The sequence below is a fragment of the Hemitrygon akajei genome, chromosome 13 (assembly GCF_048418815.1).
Source record: "Hemitrygon akajei chromosome 13, sHemAka1.3, whole genome shotgun sequence".
Lineage (NCBI taxonomy): Eukaryota > Metazoa > Chordata > Chondrichthyes > Myliobatiformes > Dasyatidae > Hemitrygon > Hemitrygon akajei.
Genome location: NC_133136.1, coordinates 41,134,592 through 41,151,399, shown reverse-complemented (window position 1 = coordinate 41,151,399; position 16,808 = coordinate 41,134,592). Strand labels below are relative to the sequence as shown.

At 39.7% G+C, this 16,808-nt stretch overlaps 1 protein-coding gene across 2 annotated transcripts in view; it reads right to left on the bottom strand.

The window, feature by feature from the left end:
* LOC140737809 (vasculin-like) overlaps positions 1-7,278 on the bottom strand; it is a 62,370-nt gene extending 55,092 nt beyond the window's left edge. The window contains exons 1-3 of one of the 2 annotated variants that reach the window (XM_073064472.1): positions 6,673-7,278; positions 3,970-4,140; positions 3,658-3,776 (exon numbers count right to left, since the gene is read on the bottom strand). In XM_073064472.1, coding sequence (XP_072920573.1) covers positions 3,658-3,720 — 63 coding nt within the window. In that variant the 5' untranslated portion in view covers positions 3,721-3,776; positions 3,970-4,140; positions 6,673-7,278. The remainder of the gene's footprint in view (positions 1-3,657; positions 3,777-3,969; positions 4,141-6,672) is intronic. The other variant, XM_073064473.1, reaches the window with a different exon arrangement.
* Between the last annotated feature and the right edge of the window lie 9,530 nt (positions 7,279-16,808).

Below are 16,808 nucleotides of genomic sequence, written 5' to 3'. Positions count from 1 at the left end.
GGGAAGGATGTAATAGAGAAATGGAGGTCATTTAAGGGTGAAATTATGAGGGTACAGAATCTTTATGTTCCTGTTCGGTTGAAAGGAAAGGTTAAAGGTTTGAAAGTGCCATGGTTTTCAAGGGATATTAGAAACTTGGTTCGAAAAAAGAGGGATGTCAACAATAGATATAGGCAGCATGGAGTAAAGGAATTGCTCGAGGAATATAAAGAATGTAAAAGGAAACTTAAGAAAGAGATTAGAAAAGCTAAAAGAAGTTACGAGTTTGGTTTGGCAAATAAGGTGGAAGTAAATCCGAAAGGCTTCTACAGTTATATTAAAAGCAAGAGGATAGTGAGGGATAAAATTGGTTCCTTAGAGAATCAGGGTGGTCAGCTATGTGTGGAGCCGAGGGAGATGGGAGAGATTTTGAACGATTTCTTCTCTTCGGTATTCACTAAGGAGAAGGATATTGAATGGTGTAAGGTGTGGGAAACAAGTAAGGAAGTTATGGAACCTATGACAATTAAAGAGGTGGAAGTACTGGCGCTTTTAAGAAATTTAAAAGTGGATAAATCTCCGGGTCCTGACCGGATATTCCCCAGGACCTTGAGGGAAGTTTGTGTAGAGATAGCAGGAGCTCTGACGGAGATCTTTCAGATGTCATTAGAAACGGGGATTGTGCCAGAGGATTGGCGTATTGCTCATGTGGTTCCATTGTTTAAAAAGGGTTCTAGAAGTAAGCCTGGCAATTATAGACCTGTCAGTTTGACATCAGTGGTGGGTAAATTAATGGAAAGTATTCTTAGAGATAGTATTTATAATTATCTGGATAGACAGGATCTGATTAGGAGTAGCCAGCATGGATTTGTGCGTGGAAGGTCATGTTTGACAAACCTTATTGAATTTTTTGAAGTAGTTACGAGGAATGTTGACGAGGGTAAGGCAGTGGATGTAGTCTATATGGACTTCAGCAAGGCCTTTGACAAAGTTCCACATGGAAGGTTAGTTAAGAAGGTTCAGTCGTTAGGTATTAATGCTGGAGTAATAAAATGGATTCAACAGTGGCTAGATGGGAGATGCCAGAGAGTAGTGGTGGATAATTGTTTATCGGGATGGAGGCCGGTGACTAGCGGGGTGCCTCAGGGATCTGTTTTGGGCCCAATGTTGTTTGTAATATACATAAATGATCTGGATGATGGGGTGGTAAATTGGATTAGTAAGTATGCCGATGATACTAAGGTAGGAGGTGTTGTGGATAATGAGGTGGGTTTTCAAAGCTTGCAGGGAGATTTATGCCGGTTAGAAGAATGGGCTGAATGTTGGCAGATGGAGTTTAATGCTGAGAAGTGTGAGGTTCTACATTTTGGCAGGAATAATCCAAATAGAACATACAGGGTAAATGGTAGGGCATTGAGGAATGCAGTGGAACAGAGAGATCTAGGAATAACAGTGCATAGTTCCCTGAAGGTGGAGTCTCATGTAGATAGGGTGGTGAAGAAGGCTTTTGGAACGCTGGCCTTTATAAATCAGAGCATTGAGTACAGAAGTTGGGATGTAATGTTAAAATTGTACAAGGCATTGGTAAGGCCAAATTTGGAATATTGTGTACAGTTCTGGTCACCGAATTATAGGAAAGATATCAATAAATTAGAGAGAGTGCAGAGACGATTTACTAGGATGTTACCTGGGTTTCAGCACTTAAGTTACAGAGAAAGGTTGAACAAGTTAGGTCTCTATTCATTGGAGCGTAGAAGGTTGAGGGGGGATTTGATCGAGGTATTTAAAATATTGAGAGGGATAGATAGAGTTGACGTGAATAGGCTGTTTCCATTGAGAGTAGGGGAGATTCAAACGAGAGGACATGATTTGAGAGTTAGGGGGCAAAAGTTTAAGGGAAACACGAGGGGGTATTTCTTTACTCAGAGAGTGATAGCTGTGTGGAATGAGCTTCCTATAGAAGTAGTAGAGGCCAGTTCAGTTGAGTCATTTAAGGTAAAATTGGATAGGTATATGGACAGGAAAGGAGTGGAGGGTTATGGGCTGAGTGCGGGTAGGTGGGACTAGGTGAGATTAAGAGTTCGGCACGGACTAGGAGGGCCGGAATGGCCTGTTTCCGTGCTGTGATTGTTATATGGTTATATGGTTAAATCGCCTTAAAAAGTCTCTCCTTTTAAATGGACTGAGCATTTTGAACTTTTGGCATATCGTTTTAAGAACTGTTTTTGCTGCATCGCTTTAAGAACTGTGAAGCTGCCGCACAGCAGCTGTTTTCCGGTTACGTTAGTGTTTGTTTACTTTTGGGGGATTTGTTTCCAGTGTTTAATAAACGTGTTATTTGTTTTAGAAACCCTTGCCTAACTCATATATATTTATTGTTGCCTGAATACGTAACACAATTAACCTAACCCATATGGCTCTAGACTGTGGGACTTTAGAATTAAACTCTGGAACGACACAAGTTGTAATAGCATCACACTAACTGCTACGCTACTGTGGCGCCCAAAAGTGCCCGAAATAAACTACCGACCAAAGAATTACTTTTATAGAAGCTGAAATGACCAAGAGTCAAAGGTTTGAACATCATGAATAAGGAAAACTTTTGTAATTACCAACAAGGAGTCACCAATTTAAAATTATCAATCAGACATCAAGGAGAGATTGGACAATATTTCTTTATGCAGAGACCAAGTAACATGTAAAAGCAAAAATTAATGAAGCTTCAAAGAAAAACGACTTTGATATTCCTCTGTGGCACTATTTACTTTTTTTTATTCTGACTTTTTGTATTCTTAGCTGTCTTGCATTATGGCTGTTGCCATAAAAACAAATGTCACAATATATTTCAGTGTTATTAGAACTTAATGCTGACATATTGTTATTCATCTACAGGAGAAGAACATCGCAACTAATTACAAACATTTATTGCCAGCCTCTAATTGCCCATTCCATGGTTGGTTGGTGGCGAGCCAGTTCTTTTTTCCCCCATTGTTGCAGTACTTACATAACAATTTTTGAACTCCTCAATGGCTTGGTCAACTATGCAAGAGAACCATTAAATGCCAACAACATTGCTCCAGGTATGGGCCAAACCAGATACAAAGAGGTAGACCTCTGCTGAACTAGACAAGTTACTTTTTGTTTTGATGATCTGATAATTCCACGGCTACCATCATTGAGTCTCACAATGCATATTAAATTTTAAGTTCACTTGTTACTATATTGGAAATTAAAGCAAATGAAAGGACAGGGCTATGAGCAAAGGGATTAAGTTTGGTTTCTCTGGCAAAGAACCAATACAAGTAGAGCAAGTCAATTCCATTTTTGATCAAAATGTGCTATGGTTCTGTTTGCACTAATACAAAGTGATTGTTTGATGTAAACTAAATAATGAACCTTAATCTAGCAAAAAAAATTCAGCATAATAAATACGTAGCACATCATCCTGCAGCTTAAGTGGATGCTCGAGAAATCTGACTATGGGGCCAAACAGGCCAATCAACTCTATTAATGACAATCCAGGTCAAATCTCAACAAGAAACACAAATTTCATTATAACAAATTAAAAGTGGGAGAATATTACTTGTGCACATGCAAGAGTACATTATGTCCACCAAAAGCAATTAGATGAAAAAAAGTTCAGAAATATTCAAACATAAAACAACTGTATTGCAATACCTTGGTTGATGAAGGTGGAGTTGGAAAATTAAGCCAGGCTGGAGCAAAGTCATGCTGCGCCATTTAGGTCCTATGTCTCAGAATTTTAAAATAAGGTATCAACACCTCATGGCAAATCCCTGAAAAAGTGAAAGCAATCGATTACTATAAAATCTACTTGCTGGTTCCCTAATCCAATAACTAAATATAACAAGGGCCTTTACAATACCCAGTTCATTTTCACTATAAAATGTTTCCATTAATTTTAATTATGACAATTAGCTATAAAACTAATGCAGTGCTCTAAAAGCAATTGAGGGTCCAGCAACATACCTTTCTCCAAAAAGAGAGGAATCCCACAGTGTGAACTTCCCAGCAACAGCACCACAAGACTCTGCTTCTTTTCATTGCAGCACAACATAAGGATCACTCAAAGGTTCATTTTTTCCAGTTATATGTGCAACAGCATTTATTGCTGTATAAATCTGGCAAAAAGTCTGAAAACTATAGGAATACAGATTTAACATTAAATTCAAACATTTTCATAGAATTTTAATGCATTTCTCTTTAAGATTATAAAAATCTTTGTGAAAATGTGCTTCATAGTTGTAGATTTTGTTCTGTAAAGGACTAAATTACACAGAAGATGGTGATTTCCTGGACCTTAAGACTAACCAACAAATGAAGAGAAGTCTTCATTGTTGTAAAGTGATATCTAGACTGCATAATTTTCAGTGTACAGATGGTGGAACATCATAAAATTTCATATTATCAACATATTGTCCTGGTGTTTTTGAAACTTGTTACATCCTCTCCTTGCACTAAAAACTTAAGATTCGCACATATATTAAACTTCTTTAAACCCACCAAATCACATTTGAAAAAGATTAACTATCAGCCACATTACCATGTTAAGTGTAAACTGATGTTCACCAAGCAATACAAAAATTCTCAAAAGAGAAATACATTAATCAAGATAACAAGAGCACAAGGGACAGTTAAATTCTTTATTTCCAGACAATATGTGGCTGAAAGTTACATATTTATAGCTAAGCACAAAATATTGCAACGATCAATTCATACTTCAAGATAATAGTCTAGTTAAAATATGCAACAATGCTATTAATTAACAAATTTAAATTGTATTTAAATTGAAATCAAACCATTCGGTCAAGTACCACAGAAGTATTAATGTTTAAAATATACCACAATCAATAAAAGGGAATGGGTTAAAAACTTTGCTGAAAGTGAAGTACGTTCAATTTCAGATAGTATCAAACCTTAAAACTATGACCGTCTGCAGTTAACTGTGAAGCTTTGTTGTACTGTCAATTACACATGGAAAGAAAAACATAATGACAATTTTCTTTTAATTATAAAGAAATGGCTAAAGATAGTAATTTTGAATTAATGTTGTTCAATTTAACAAAATGTAATAAATAGCTAATTTCTTTACACCAGAGGACTGATCATGATAGCAGATTGTCACCATTTTCAAGGCCAATGATGGACGGGCAATAAATGCTGGCCATGCTAATGATGCCCAGCCACCAAAATCTGAATTTAACACGATGCAATTTTTGCACGATTTGTTGTCAAATCAGATATCTACATTTCTTAAACAAACACCTCTTGACATAGAATTAAATGAGTATTTGATTATATATGTTACCTTAATAACTAGAAGCTAAACTTCAGGTGTAAAAATTAACTAAATTTACATGCATATCACCATTGCCTTTCTTACCGAATCCAAATACTAATACAGACTCTTCCTTAGTATATAGACTGTCACTACTAAAAGTTGACTGAAGGAAATAATTAACACTAATTTATTATTTAACAAACTCATCCTAATAAACTAACACCAAACTTCCAGAAAACTTGAACTAAATTATAATTATTTTTTTCTGTCCTTGTTGAGCTCATAAATTGTGGTCAACAGTGATAAAGAAGAGGCTTTTCCCACTCAACATTTGTCAGATGAATGAGACATGAATGAAAAATGAATGAAAGAGGCTGCCTGAAGGATGAAACCCAATCTTAAAATTTTGAATCATGAGGAGAAATTTACTAGGCTGAAACTAAAGCAGCTGAAACATGATTTACTTAAAGGTCTTTTTTTTTTAATATCCTGAAGGCCCCAGATGTTGGAACAGAGAGCATATGTTGTTTTTAGGAACTGAAAAATAAATTAACTGTGAGAAGGATTCAACGAGGAAAGGAAAAAAATAAATCGGAGTGGCAGACACCTAGAATGCACTGTCTGAGAGAATGATTAAAGCAGAAACCCTTAACAATATTTAAAAGTAACCTAAAAGAGTACTTAAAAAGAAATAATCTTCAAGGTTAAATGAGAATGATAGCTTAAATATCACTTCCATAATACAAATTTCTATTACAGACACAAGTGAATTTCCAATTAAAAAAACTATCCTGTACTTTTGATTAAACATACCCAATAGAAACTAAATGGGATTACTGAATGCCATTCAAGAAGGTTCCATCCATACAGTTAACTTCCCTATCCAGGGCATGCCAAACTCAAATCCAGGTCCCAGACATGAGAGATCAGTACATTAATGTACTAAGCCATATAAGCCCCTTTAAACAGTAGATAATTCATAACCTTGGTCAAAAAGATTAAAAAAACAAGTCAAATGTTGATCATCTGGCAGATTAAAATTGCCTAAATTCAGAAATGTCAATGTCTTGGAATGTTAAGTCCAACTTAGCCCATTAAGATCTCCCCCAATTAAACTCCATTCATTGGGCAAATAAATTTTGCATTTTTGTCAAACGCACACAAAAACTACTACAAAGATTAGAATTATCATAAATAAAGTTTTCTCAATTGATCTGGACCATAAAATTCCCAACGTGCATACATGTTAACCTATTACACTGTTTAATTTCAAAAATGCCTTTTTCATATTTGGCCAATCAAGTAATTCAGTAATAATTATACAATAATGTAGAAGACTTCATTCATAACATTCAGCATATAAAACACAATACATCAAGCGCAATACTTACTGCTGCAGATATCCCGCGGCATAACAGTGACGACGAGTTACCTGAACCAATAATGTAGTCTAATTAAACGAAAATCCGAAAATTTTCAGCTTGAACACATAGAAGTTCTGACAAGTACTCGGCAGCAGCAAGTTAAGTTTTCACAACAACAGCAAAGGTTTTTTTCCACAAATCTAGTTCCCAAAGAGCGATAATTAGGCCTCGGAAGTGTTTCACGTTTGTAAATATTTGGAAAGCGGAATGAATGAAAAGACTTCGGAAATCTGCTATTCTGGAGGGAAGAGAAAAAAATGTAAACACGTTGGACAAGAAAATCAGCGTCAGTAGATGCAGACGCGGCGAGAGTCAAACACAGGTCCTCGCGGATTTTAAATTAAATCCTCAAACTCTTCCAGTGCCTTCACAATCCGTAAAGTTGGGCGACCTCGGGCATCTTATGATGACGTCGAATCCCCGTCGCTCGATTGACGTCACCGCCGACAGCAGAATGCGGGAGCGTCAAAGCTCTATGTGGTGAAGGATGAGAGAGGACAGAGGGACAGGACCGGGGCTCGCCGGTGGCTGCGTCGCCTCGTCTCCCTCGTTCGAACTACTAAGAGCCTGCGAGCTGTGGAAGAAAGCAGCTCCAACTTGACCTTTCTGTGGGTGACGTCGGGCAGGACTTGCCCAATTGGAGAGGAGCGCTCCGGCCGGTTCTCCAGTTCTCGCGAGAGGTGTCGAGCTGTCGGAGGGGAGCCTGGTGGTCCGTCCCCGACTCCGATCCGTGGTCCAGCCGGTCCCGGCCTCTGGTACGCTGTTAGGTTGGATCACTCCGTGCCAGAGGGCAATGCAGCGAGGGGCAGACCACTATGAATTAAGTGAGGACCAATTAGGAGCGGATTGTGAGTGACAGCACCTGTAAAGTCTTAGTGGGAAGGTATTTCATTGGGAGCCAGAAAGTCAGTTATTCAGCCAACAGGGGATACTTGTTCATCCCCTCCTGGAAGCTGTACAACATCCACCTCTGACAACAAATGTTCTCCACAGCACCCTGGAAAATACGGTGCAATAGACAATAAATTGAAGAAACCTAGCAGCATCCATGGAGGAAAATGGATGGTTGATGTTTTGGTTGAGACCCTTCACCTGGCAAATGTGGATCACTTCGCATTTTTTCCAGGAGCCACTTCCCAATAAAGGCAGAGATTGATGGCGGCTTTCATGCGCCATCACAGCCCTTGGACCTCTGAGGAGTTTGAAGATCGAGTGGTCAAAACAAGCACAAACCTAATGGTCTGCCAGGCAGAAGTAATCTAGAAAATAATATCCTTGTCATTGGGGGAGTGCAGCAAAAGTTCACCAGCTTCATTCCTCAGATGGTGGGAATATTGTAAGCAGAAAATAGAACACTAAGCCTGACTTCACTACAGTTTAGAAGAACGGAAGATTGTTTTATTGTGAAGTTTAGTGCTGTGGTAGAATTTAACAAGCTGGGTGTAGGGAGGATATTTACTCTGGCAAAATCTAGAAATAGTAAATATTGATGAGTATTCTTTAACTTTTAATAACTGACAAAATAGTTACATTTTGAAGGATCTTTTGGCCCTTTAAAGTCTCTAGGCTCCGTCCAAGAATGACCTACCTGGACTCACTATTCTGTCCTCCACGCATTGTCTGGCAAATGCTTTCCTTTTGGATACTTATGCTACACGTCTTTGAATCTGAGTCCACACTTAACCCAAGGCATTCATTCTCAACTGTGACTGCATATTACATTTTAAAAATCCTCAATTTTTTGTTCTTTTGCTGATCACTTTCATTGTTTATTTCCTAATTCTTGATTGCTCTGCCAATAGAAAGAGTTTCTATCTTCTGTGTGTATACTCTTCATAATTTAAGAGTTGTCCCATCAGATATTCTTGCAAACTTCATTACTCCAGGCAAAGCAATAGCAGAGGGACATCAGGGACTGCTGTGTACTTTGATTCAGAGAAATATGGCTCACTTCTGCAATTTTAGACGCAATGTTGTAGCCTGATAGCTTCACCATTCTTTGCAAAGACAGCACAGCTCAGTCTTTTTAAAAGTAGAGAAGATGGAATATACTTTATTATTAACTCATCATGATGCACAGATATGACAGTTCTGCCTCACTCCTGTCCTGTTCACCCAACCTGGAACATCTAGTGGTCAAATTCCATCCATTTTATTTTCATAGGCAGTTTTCTGCCATTATCCTGGTAGTGGTGTATACTCCAACTCAGGCAGGCACTGGAGGAGCTGAGCACCATGATCAGCAGTCAAGAAACAGCACATCCAGATCATTGCAGGGCTTGAAGAAGTCTGAGTAACTACCACAAACATACCACCTATGGACCAGAGGAGCCAACGCACTTGACCACTATTATACCACCATCAAGATCACTTACTGTGCTATCTCACACCCACACTTGGAACAGTCCAATCACCTGACTGCACTTAAACTCCAGGCATATAGGTTGAGACTGAAGACTCCAGTACCAGTGGTGAGGACCAAGAAGGTATTGTCAAGGGACACAGAGAAGCTCTTATGGGACTGCTTAGAGTTGGTGGAGTGGACAATATTCAGGGATTCATCTTCAAATCTGAATGAATATGCCACAGTTGCCACTAACTTCTTCAAGACCAGTGTGGATGAGTGTGTGCCTTCAAGAGCATACCAAACCAAAAGCTACAGATGACCAAAGAGGTTTGTAGTCTGCTGGGGACTAGGTCTGTGGCATTCAAGATTAGTAGACCAGAACTATTCAAGAAGTCCAGGTTCAACCTACAGAAGGCTATTCTAAGGGAGAAAAAAACAATTCCGATTGAAATTAGAGATGTCAGCTCTGGCCATTACTTCCTGAGGGGAAATCCAACATAATGAATGGCTGTGATGCTTCACTCCCAGATGAGCTCAATGCCTTTAACACATACTGTGAAAGGGAGAATAAAACTTCACCTGCAGCATCTGGTGATCTTTGTCTGAAATTGTGACCCAAGAGGTCACATCTACTCAGGCAGTCTCCAAAGATTCTTAAATCTTTAAATCACTTCTCATTCCTTTAGATTACAAAATTCAGAAGCACATTTATTATCAAAGTATGTATAAATTATACAATCTTGAGATTCGTCTGTTTACAGGTAGCCACAAAACAAGAAACCAGAAAGAAGCCAATTTAAAAAAAGACCTAACACCCAATGCACAGAGAGGGAGAGAGAGAAAAACAAATCATGCAAGCAATAGCATTCAGAACAAAAGTACATTCACAGACCCAAAGCCCAGAGTAGAATATCTTCAGCCTCAGTTCATTACACAGCTTGTAAGTCGTCACAAAGCTTGCAGACACGACGGAGCAGGACCTGACAGCATTCAAAACAAAAGTGAGTCCATAGGCTTGAACCCTGGAGCCTCAGCCTCAGTTTCCTGCTGGACTTCCCAATGACTCCCTGATACATACATGCTTTGTTTGTGTGTTTCTTGTGCTATGATTCCTTTCTATCACACATGTAACTTCACTCTCTATAAATAATATTTTGCTTCTTCATTATTCCTTCTAAGGTCAATAACCTCACATTTCCTATGTTATACTCTATCTGCCAATGCTGGCCTTATCACCTTGAAGACTTATCACGTACTCCTCAAAACTTGCTGATCCACTTACCTTCACATTTCGGAAAACTTGACTACACTACACTAAGTTCATTGATCCATATCATTAATATAGATTGTAAATAGTTCAGGCCCCAGTGTTGTTGCACCACACTAATTACTGACTGCCTATCCAAGAATGATCCGTTAATTTCAACTATGTTTTCTGTTAGGTGGCCACTCTTTTGTTTGTATGCTCTTGAGATATGTTGTAACTTTTATATGTACCTTACTGAATCCCTTATAGAAATCCAGGTACACTACCTTCATTGGTTCCATTTTAACCACTTTATTTGTTAAATCATTAAAGCATAGCAAATTGCTCAAAAATTATTTCCCTATCAGAAAACGATATGTTTTCTACATGCTCTGCTCTTACCTCTTAAATTACGGATTCCGACAGTTTCCCAATGGCATATATTCTGCTTTATTAGCGGGGATCTATGGGATAGCAGCACCATTTTTGGATTGGCCTCTGATACAACACACGGAGAGGGAATTAATTTGTTTAATGTCACTTCCAGTACACAAGTACAAAGGAGCACGAAATAATTGTTACTCAGGATCCAATGCAGCACAAAAAGAAACAATAAACTAAAGAACATAATAATTTTTAAAAATATGAGAATATAAATATGAGATAGCTTATATACTGTAAATTGATAGATTGTATGTCCATGAAGTGACGCTAGGTACAGGAATGTCTGTACATCAGGAGAATGACTGAAAACGATAAAATAGTCATAGTTGGGGGATGTGCAGGGGTGGGTTAGTGGGTGGAGGAGTTAATAGATAGATAGATACTTTATTCATCCCCATGGGGAAATTCAACATTTTTTCCAATGTCCCATACACTTATTGTAGCAAAACTAATTACATACAATACTTAACTCAGTAAAAATATGATATGCATCTAAAATCACCCTCTCAAAAAGCATTAATAATAGCTTTTAAAAAGTTCTTAAGTAGTTTACTTAAATACATTGAGTCCTAACCCCGGCACTTTAACATATCTTACTCCTGGCGGTTGAATTGTAAAGCCGAATGGCATTGGGGAGTATTGATCTCTTCATCCTGTATGAGGAGCATTGCATCGATAGCAACCTGTCGCTGAAACTGCTTCTCTGTCTCTGGATGGTGCTATGTAGAGGATGTTCAGGGTTTTCCATAATTGACCGTAGCCTACTCAGCGCCCTTCGCTCTGCTACCGATGTTATACTCTCCAGTCCTTTGCCCACGACAGAGCCCGCTTTCCTTACCAGCTTATTAAGACGTGAGGCGTCCCTCTTCTTAATGCTGCCTCCCCAACACGCCACCACAAAGAAGAGAGTGCTCTCCACAACTGACCTATAGAACATCTTCAGCATCTCACTACAAACATTGAATGACGCCAACCTTCTAAGGAAGTACAGTCGACTCTGTGCCTTCCTGCACAAGGCATCTGTGTTGGCAGTCCAGTCTAGCTTCTCGTCCTACTGTACTTCCAGATACTTGTAGGTCTTAACCTGCTCCACACATTCTCCATTAATGATCACTGGCTCCATATGAGGCCTAGATCTCCTAAAGTCCACCACCATCTCCTTGGTCTTGGTGATATTGAGACGCAGGTAGTTTGAGTTGCACCATATCACAAAGTCCTGTATCAGTTTCCTATACTCTTCCTCCTGTCCATTCCTGACACACCCCACTATGGCCGTGTCATCAGCGAACTTCTGCACATGGCAGGACTCCGAGTTATATTGGAAGTCTGATGTGTACAGGGTGAACAGGACCGGAGAGAGCACGGTCCCCTGTGGCGCTCCTGTGCTGCTGACCACCATGTCAGACCTACAGTCTCCCAACCGCACATACTGAGGTCTATCTGTCAAGTAGTCCACTATCCAATCCACTATGTGAGAGTCTACTCCCATCTCCGTTAGTTTGTGCCTTAAGATCTTGGTCTGGATGGTGTTAAAGGCACTAGAGAAGTCCAGGAATGTAATCCTCACAGCACCACTGACCCCATCCAGGTGAGAGAGGGATTTGTGCAGCAAATACGTGATAGCATCCTCCACTCCCACCTTCTCCTCATACGCAAACTGAAGAGGATCCCGGGCGTGCCTGGTTTGTGGCCTCAGATTCTGTATTATCAGCCGCTCCATGGTCTTCAACACGTGCAATGTCAAGGCAACAGGTCTGAAGTCATTCAACTCCTTTGGTTGTGGTTTCTTCGGTACCGGGACAATACAGGATGTTTTCCACTGACTGGGTACTCTTCTCTGCTCCAGGCTCATGTTGAAGATGTGCTGTAGTGGTTCTCCCAGCTCAGTCGCACAGGCCCTCAGTAATCGTGGGGATACTCCATCCGGTCCAGCCGCCTTGCTGGTACAGATCTTCCTCAGTTGACCTTCCACCTGTGCAGCCGTAATCCTGGGCGTGGGCAAGGTCTCCTGTGAGTGGCCATTTTCCTGTGAGGGAAGTAAGAGGGAGGACAAGTAGAAAGACAAGCCTGGTGTAGAGTTCTGCGGTGAGGATGAGATTGTGCTGTCGAACCTATTGAAGAAGTTGTTCAGCTGGTTCGCTTTCTCCACATCTCCACTTATGTTTGTCCCCCGCTTTGCACCGCATCCGGTGATGATCTTCATCCCATCCCACACCTCCTTCATGCTTTTTTTCTGCAGCTTTTGTTCTAGCTTCCTCCTATACTGCTCCTTTGCCCCCCTTATCTGTACTCTGAGTTCCTTCTGAACTCTTTTAAGCTCCAACCGATCACCATCTTTAAAGGCCCTCTTCTTCTGATTTAGGAGGCCTTTGATGTGACTAGTGATCCAGGGCTTATTATTGGGATAGCAGCGAACCAGCCTTACTGCTTGGGGAAAGTAACTTTTTGAGTAGTGGTACTAGCACAGATGCTACATAGCCTCCTCCCTGATGGGAGTGGAGCAAACAGAAATAAGAAATAGGAGAAACTTGAAGCAAAGGTAACCAATTATTATAGGGGAATTTCACATCATTGAGGGGTAAAAGTATCACTTACTGAATACATAGAATGCAATGAAACAATTTCTGGAAAAAATATATCAATGTAGGAACAAGCTATCTTGAACCTTGCAATGAAATTTGCAATCTCATAATAAATGATCATTAGGGAAAGCGAATGCAATATGATGAAACTATATGCATTATGAGAGAGGTGCAGATCATTTTGAAAGAAGAAACTTGAATTTAAATAACTATGTAGGCATTCAGGGACCAATAGTTAATTAAGATTTTTGACAGTAGAGCTGAGATTAGTGTCCTAATTTGTGTGAGCTATGGGGGGAATGGGGTGGGTACAGAAAGGTGGGATTGATAAGAGAAGCCAGTCCAAAATGAGCTGAGAGAAATCATAGAACACTATAGCACAGTAAAAGCATTCTTGGCCTATCTACACTATGCCAAATGATTAATCTGCCTGGTCCCATCGACCTGCACCTGGACCATATCCCTCCATAACCCTTCCATCCATGTACTATTCAAATTTCTCTTAAATATTGGAATCAAACGTGAATCCACCACTCCTGCTGCAAATTGTTCCACAGTCTCATTGCCCTCTGAGTGAAGAGGTTCCCCCTTTTGTTTCCCTTAATCCATGACCTCTAGTTCTAGTCTCACCCAGCTTGCATTTACCGTATCTATACCTCACATAGTTTCGTATATGCCTCTATCAAATTTCCCCTTATTCTCCTACGCTCCAGAGAATAAAGTCCTACTCTATTTATATGGGTTTTTCGCTATAACTCAGGTACTCAAGTCCTTGATATCATTCCTGTATGTAGGTGACCAGAACTACACAAAATACTCCAAAATCAGGCCTCACCAGTGCCTTATACAATTTCAACATAACATCCCAACTCCTGTACTCATTACTTTGATTTATGAAGGCCAATGTGCCAAAAGCTTTCTTTATAATCATATCTACTTGTGATGTCACTTTCAAAGAATTTGGGATCAATATTCCCAGATTCCTCTGTTCCACTGCACTTTTCAGTGTTCTATTGCTCACCATGTAAGTCCTACCTGGGTTTGTCCTCCCAACATGACCTCACACTTGTCTGCATTAAATTCCATCTGCCATATTTCAGCCCGTTTTTCCAGCAGGTCCAGATCCTGCTGCAAGCTTTGATAGCCTTCCTTGCTATCCATAATGCACCCAACCTTGGTGTCATCCACAAATTTGCTGATCCAGTTTACTACATTATCATCCAGATCATTGTTATAGATGACAAGCAACAATGAACCCCGCACTAATGTCTGTGGCACAGTGCTTGTCACGTGCTTCAGGTCAGAGAGGCAGCCATCTATCACCTCTCTCTGGGTTCTCCTGCAAAGCCAATGTCTATTCCATTTTATTACCTCAAACAGAATGCCAAACAACTGAACCTTCTTGACCAGCCGTCCATGTGGGACCTTGTCAAATGCCTTGCTAAGGTCTATGGAGACAACATCTACTGCTTTGCCTTCAACAACTTTCCTGGGAACTTCCTTGAAAAACTAGATTGGTTAGACACAACCTATTACACACAAACCCAAGTTGACTATCCCTAATCAGTCCCTGTCTATCCAAATATTTATACAATGGATTCGTTTATTTGCACGCATCAGGACCAATAAATTTTTGCCCAGTTAAGCGACTGCCCTAATTAGCTGAAGTTTCATGGAAATAGTTAAAATGGTAGAAGAATGACAAACCATTCGACTGCGTAACAAATTATATATTTAAATGAAATATAGAACAAATGAAAACACTACCAATTCTACTACAGTACAATAAAACGGTATATTAATTAGTGCCTCGACGGAAGAGTTTATCCAGTGTACAGTTCTTTTGATTGACAGTAAATAAACAAAATCAGCACACTTAGTGTAAATAATGGACTGACTTCATATAATGCTATTGATGGTTGCATCCTCCAAATATTCATTTACATTGTAGTATTCAAGACAATTATTAATACCTTCAAGTTCTTCATAGTTCCTAACTCGTTGAAGTAGTAAAATTGGTTCATTTTCACTCTTATCCTTTTCTGGCATCTCCATGCCTGAATGCTTGAAACAGCAGTGTTCAAGATAGTTCTGAATTGCCTACCTGCTTATTTCTCACAACATCAGTGACAGAAACTGCTTTCTGATGACAAACACCCGTAACTAACGCTATTTAAAAACTTTGCTTTAAGCACAGAGTGGTGTCTAACAGTCATACAAGTACATGTGACTGACAATAGTTAGAAACTGTTCGGCAACAGTCTTCTGTACCAATTAAGCAGCATACCAAATGAAGAAATTGAATCCTGGTTATTTTCTCAATTAGCTTTTGTTCTTTAACAGTTATCCCAAATAAGAGGCTGCCTCAATTAACTAATAGCCCAATTAACCTGAATCTACTGTATATTTGGCCCCTTGGAATACCTTCCAATAACATACCCACTACTGATGTCAGTTTCACCTGCTTATAACTTCCTAGCTTATTTTTAGAACCTTTCTGAAACAATGGAGCAACCTTGGCCATCCTCCAATTCTCTAACACCTTACCTGATGCTAAGGATGTTTTAAATATCCCTACTAGAGTCCTCTGCAGTTTCTGCACTAGCCTCCCACAAGGTCTGAGGAAACACCTTGTCAGACCCGGAGGATTTAACCACCTAATTTCCCTCAAGACAGTAAACACTTCCTCCTTTTTAACTAGCAACTCCTCCACCCCCAAAGATATTGGTTTCCTTCTAATTCAGTTGCAAATCAATTTGATTGAACAGTCCCACCTTCCCTGGAATAATCATAAATCTGAAGCTTCCCATCTGTACCTGCTCCTTAGAAACTGCTCTAACAAACTTGCTTCTTTATTTTATGACAATGATTTATCCTTTAAGTGGACATACATACTTAGCTGGAACCTTCCACCTACTTTCTTAAATTTCTTGTCTGTACTCAAAATGACCAGATATTCTGGGACTTGTGTCCTAGACTGCTTTAAGAATAGGTCAATCCAGAAATGGTGCCAATATCCCATGGATCCCACACATCACTCTTACACCCAAACATTGCACCCTCTGATATGTTCAATATGTTCAATTAAGCAGGACATCATTCCTGTTTGGGTCAATATCTTGAATTCTTCATGGACTTCAATAGCTGAATCCAACCCTCCTAAACCCATGGTCCTCTCTATCCCCAAGGAGATGCCAAGCATAACTGTAGAGGCCACACAACCTTTGAGCATCCAAGTAAAGGCTATGAAACAGCATCTATCACCGTAACCATACCTTTCCCCTTCCGATGCTGTGTTCTTTTTCATTCTCAGTTGAATGATTTCATATGCTAAGGTTCAAAGTCAGATTGTCCGTTCTGCATAGGCAGAGTCGTTCATGCCTGAGGACAATGTCAAGGCTGAGGCCTCTTCCAAATCACAGCTAGAAAGACTCAATGTCCAGGTAATGGTAAATGCTTTCTTGTAATATATTGCAAGTGTTAG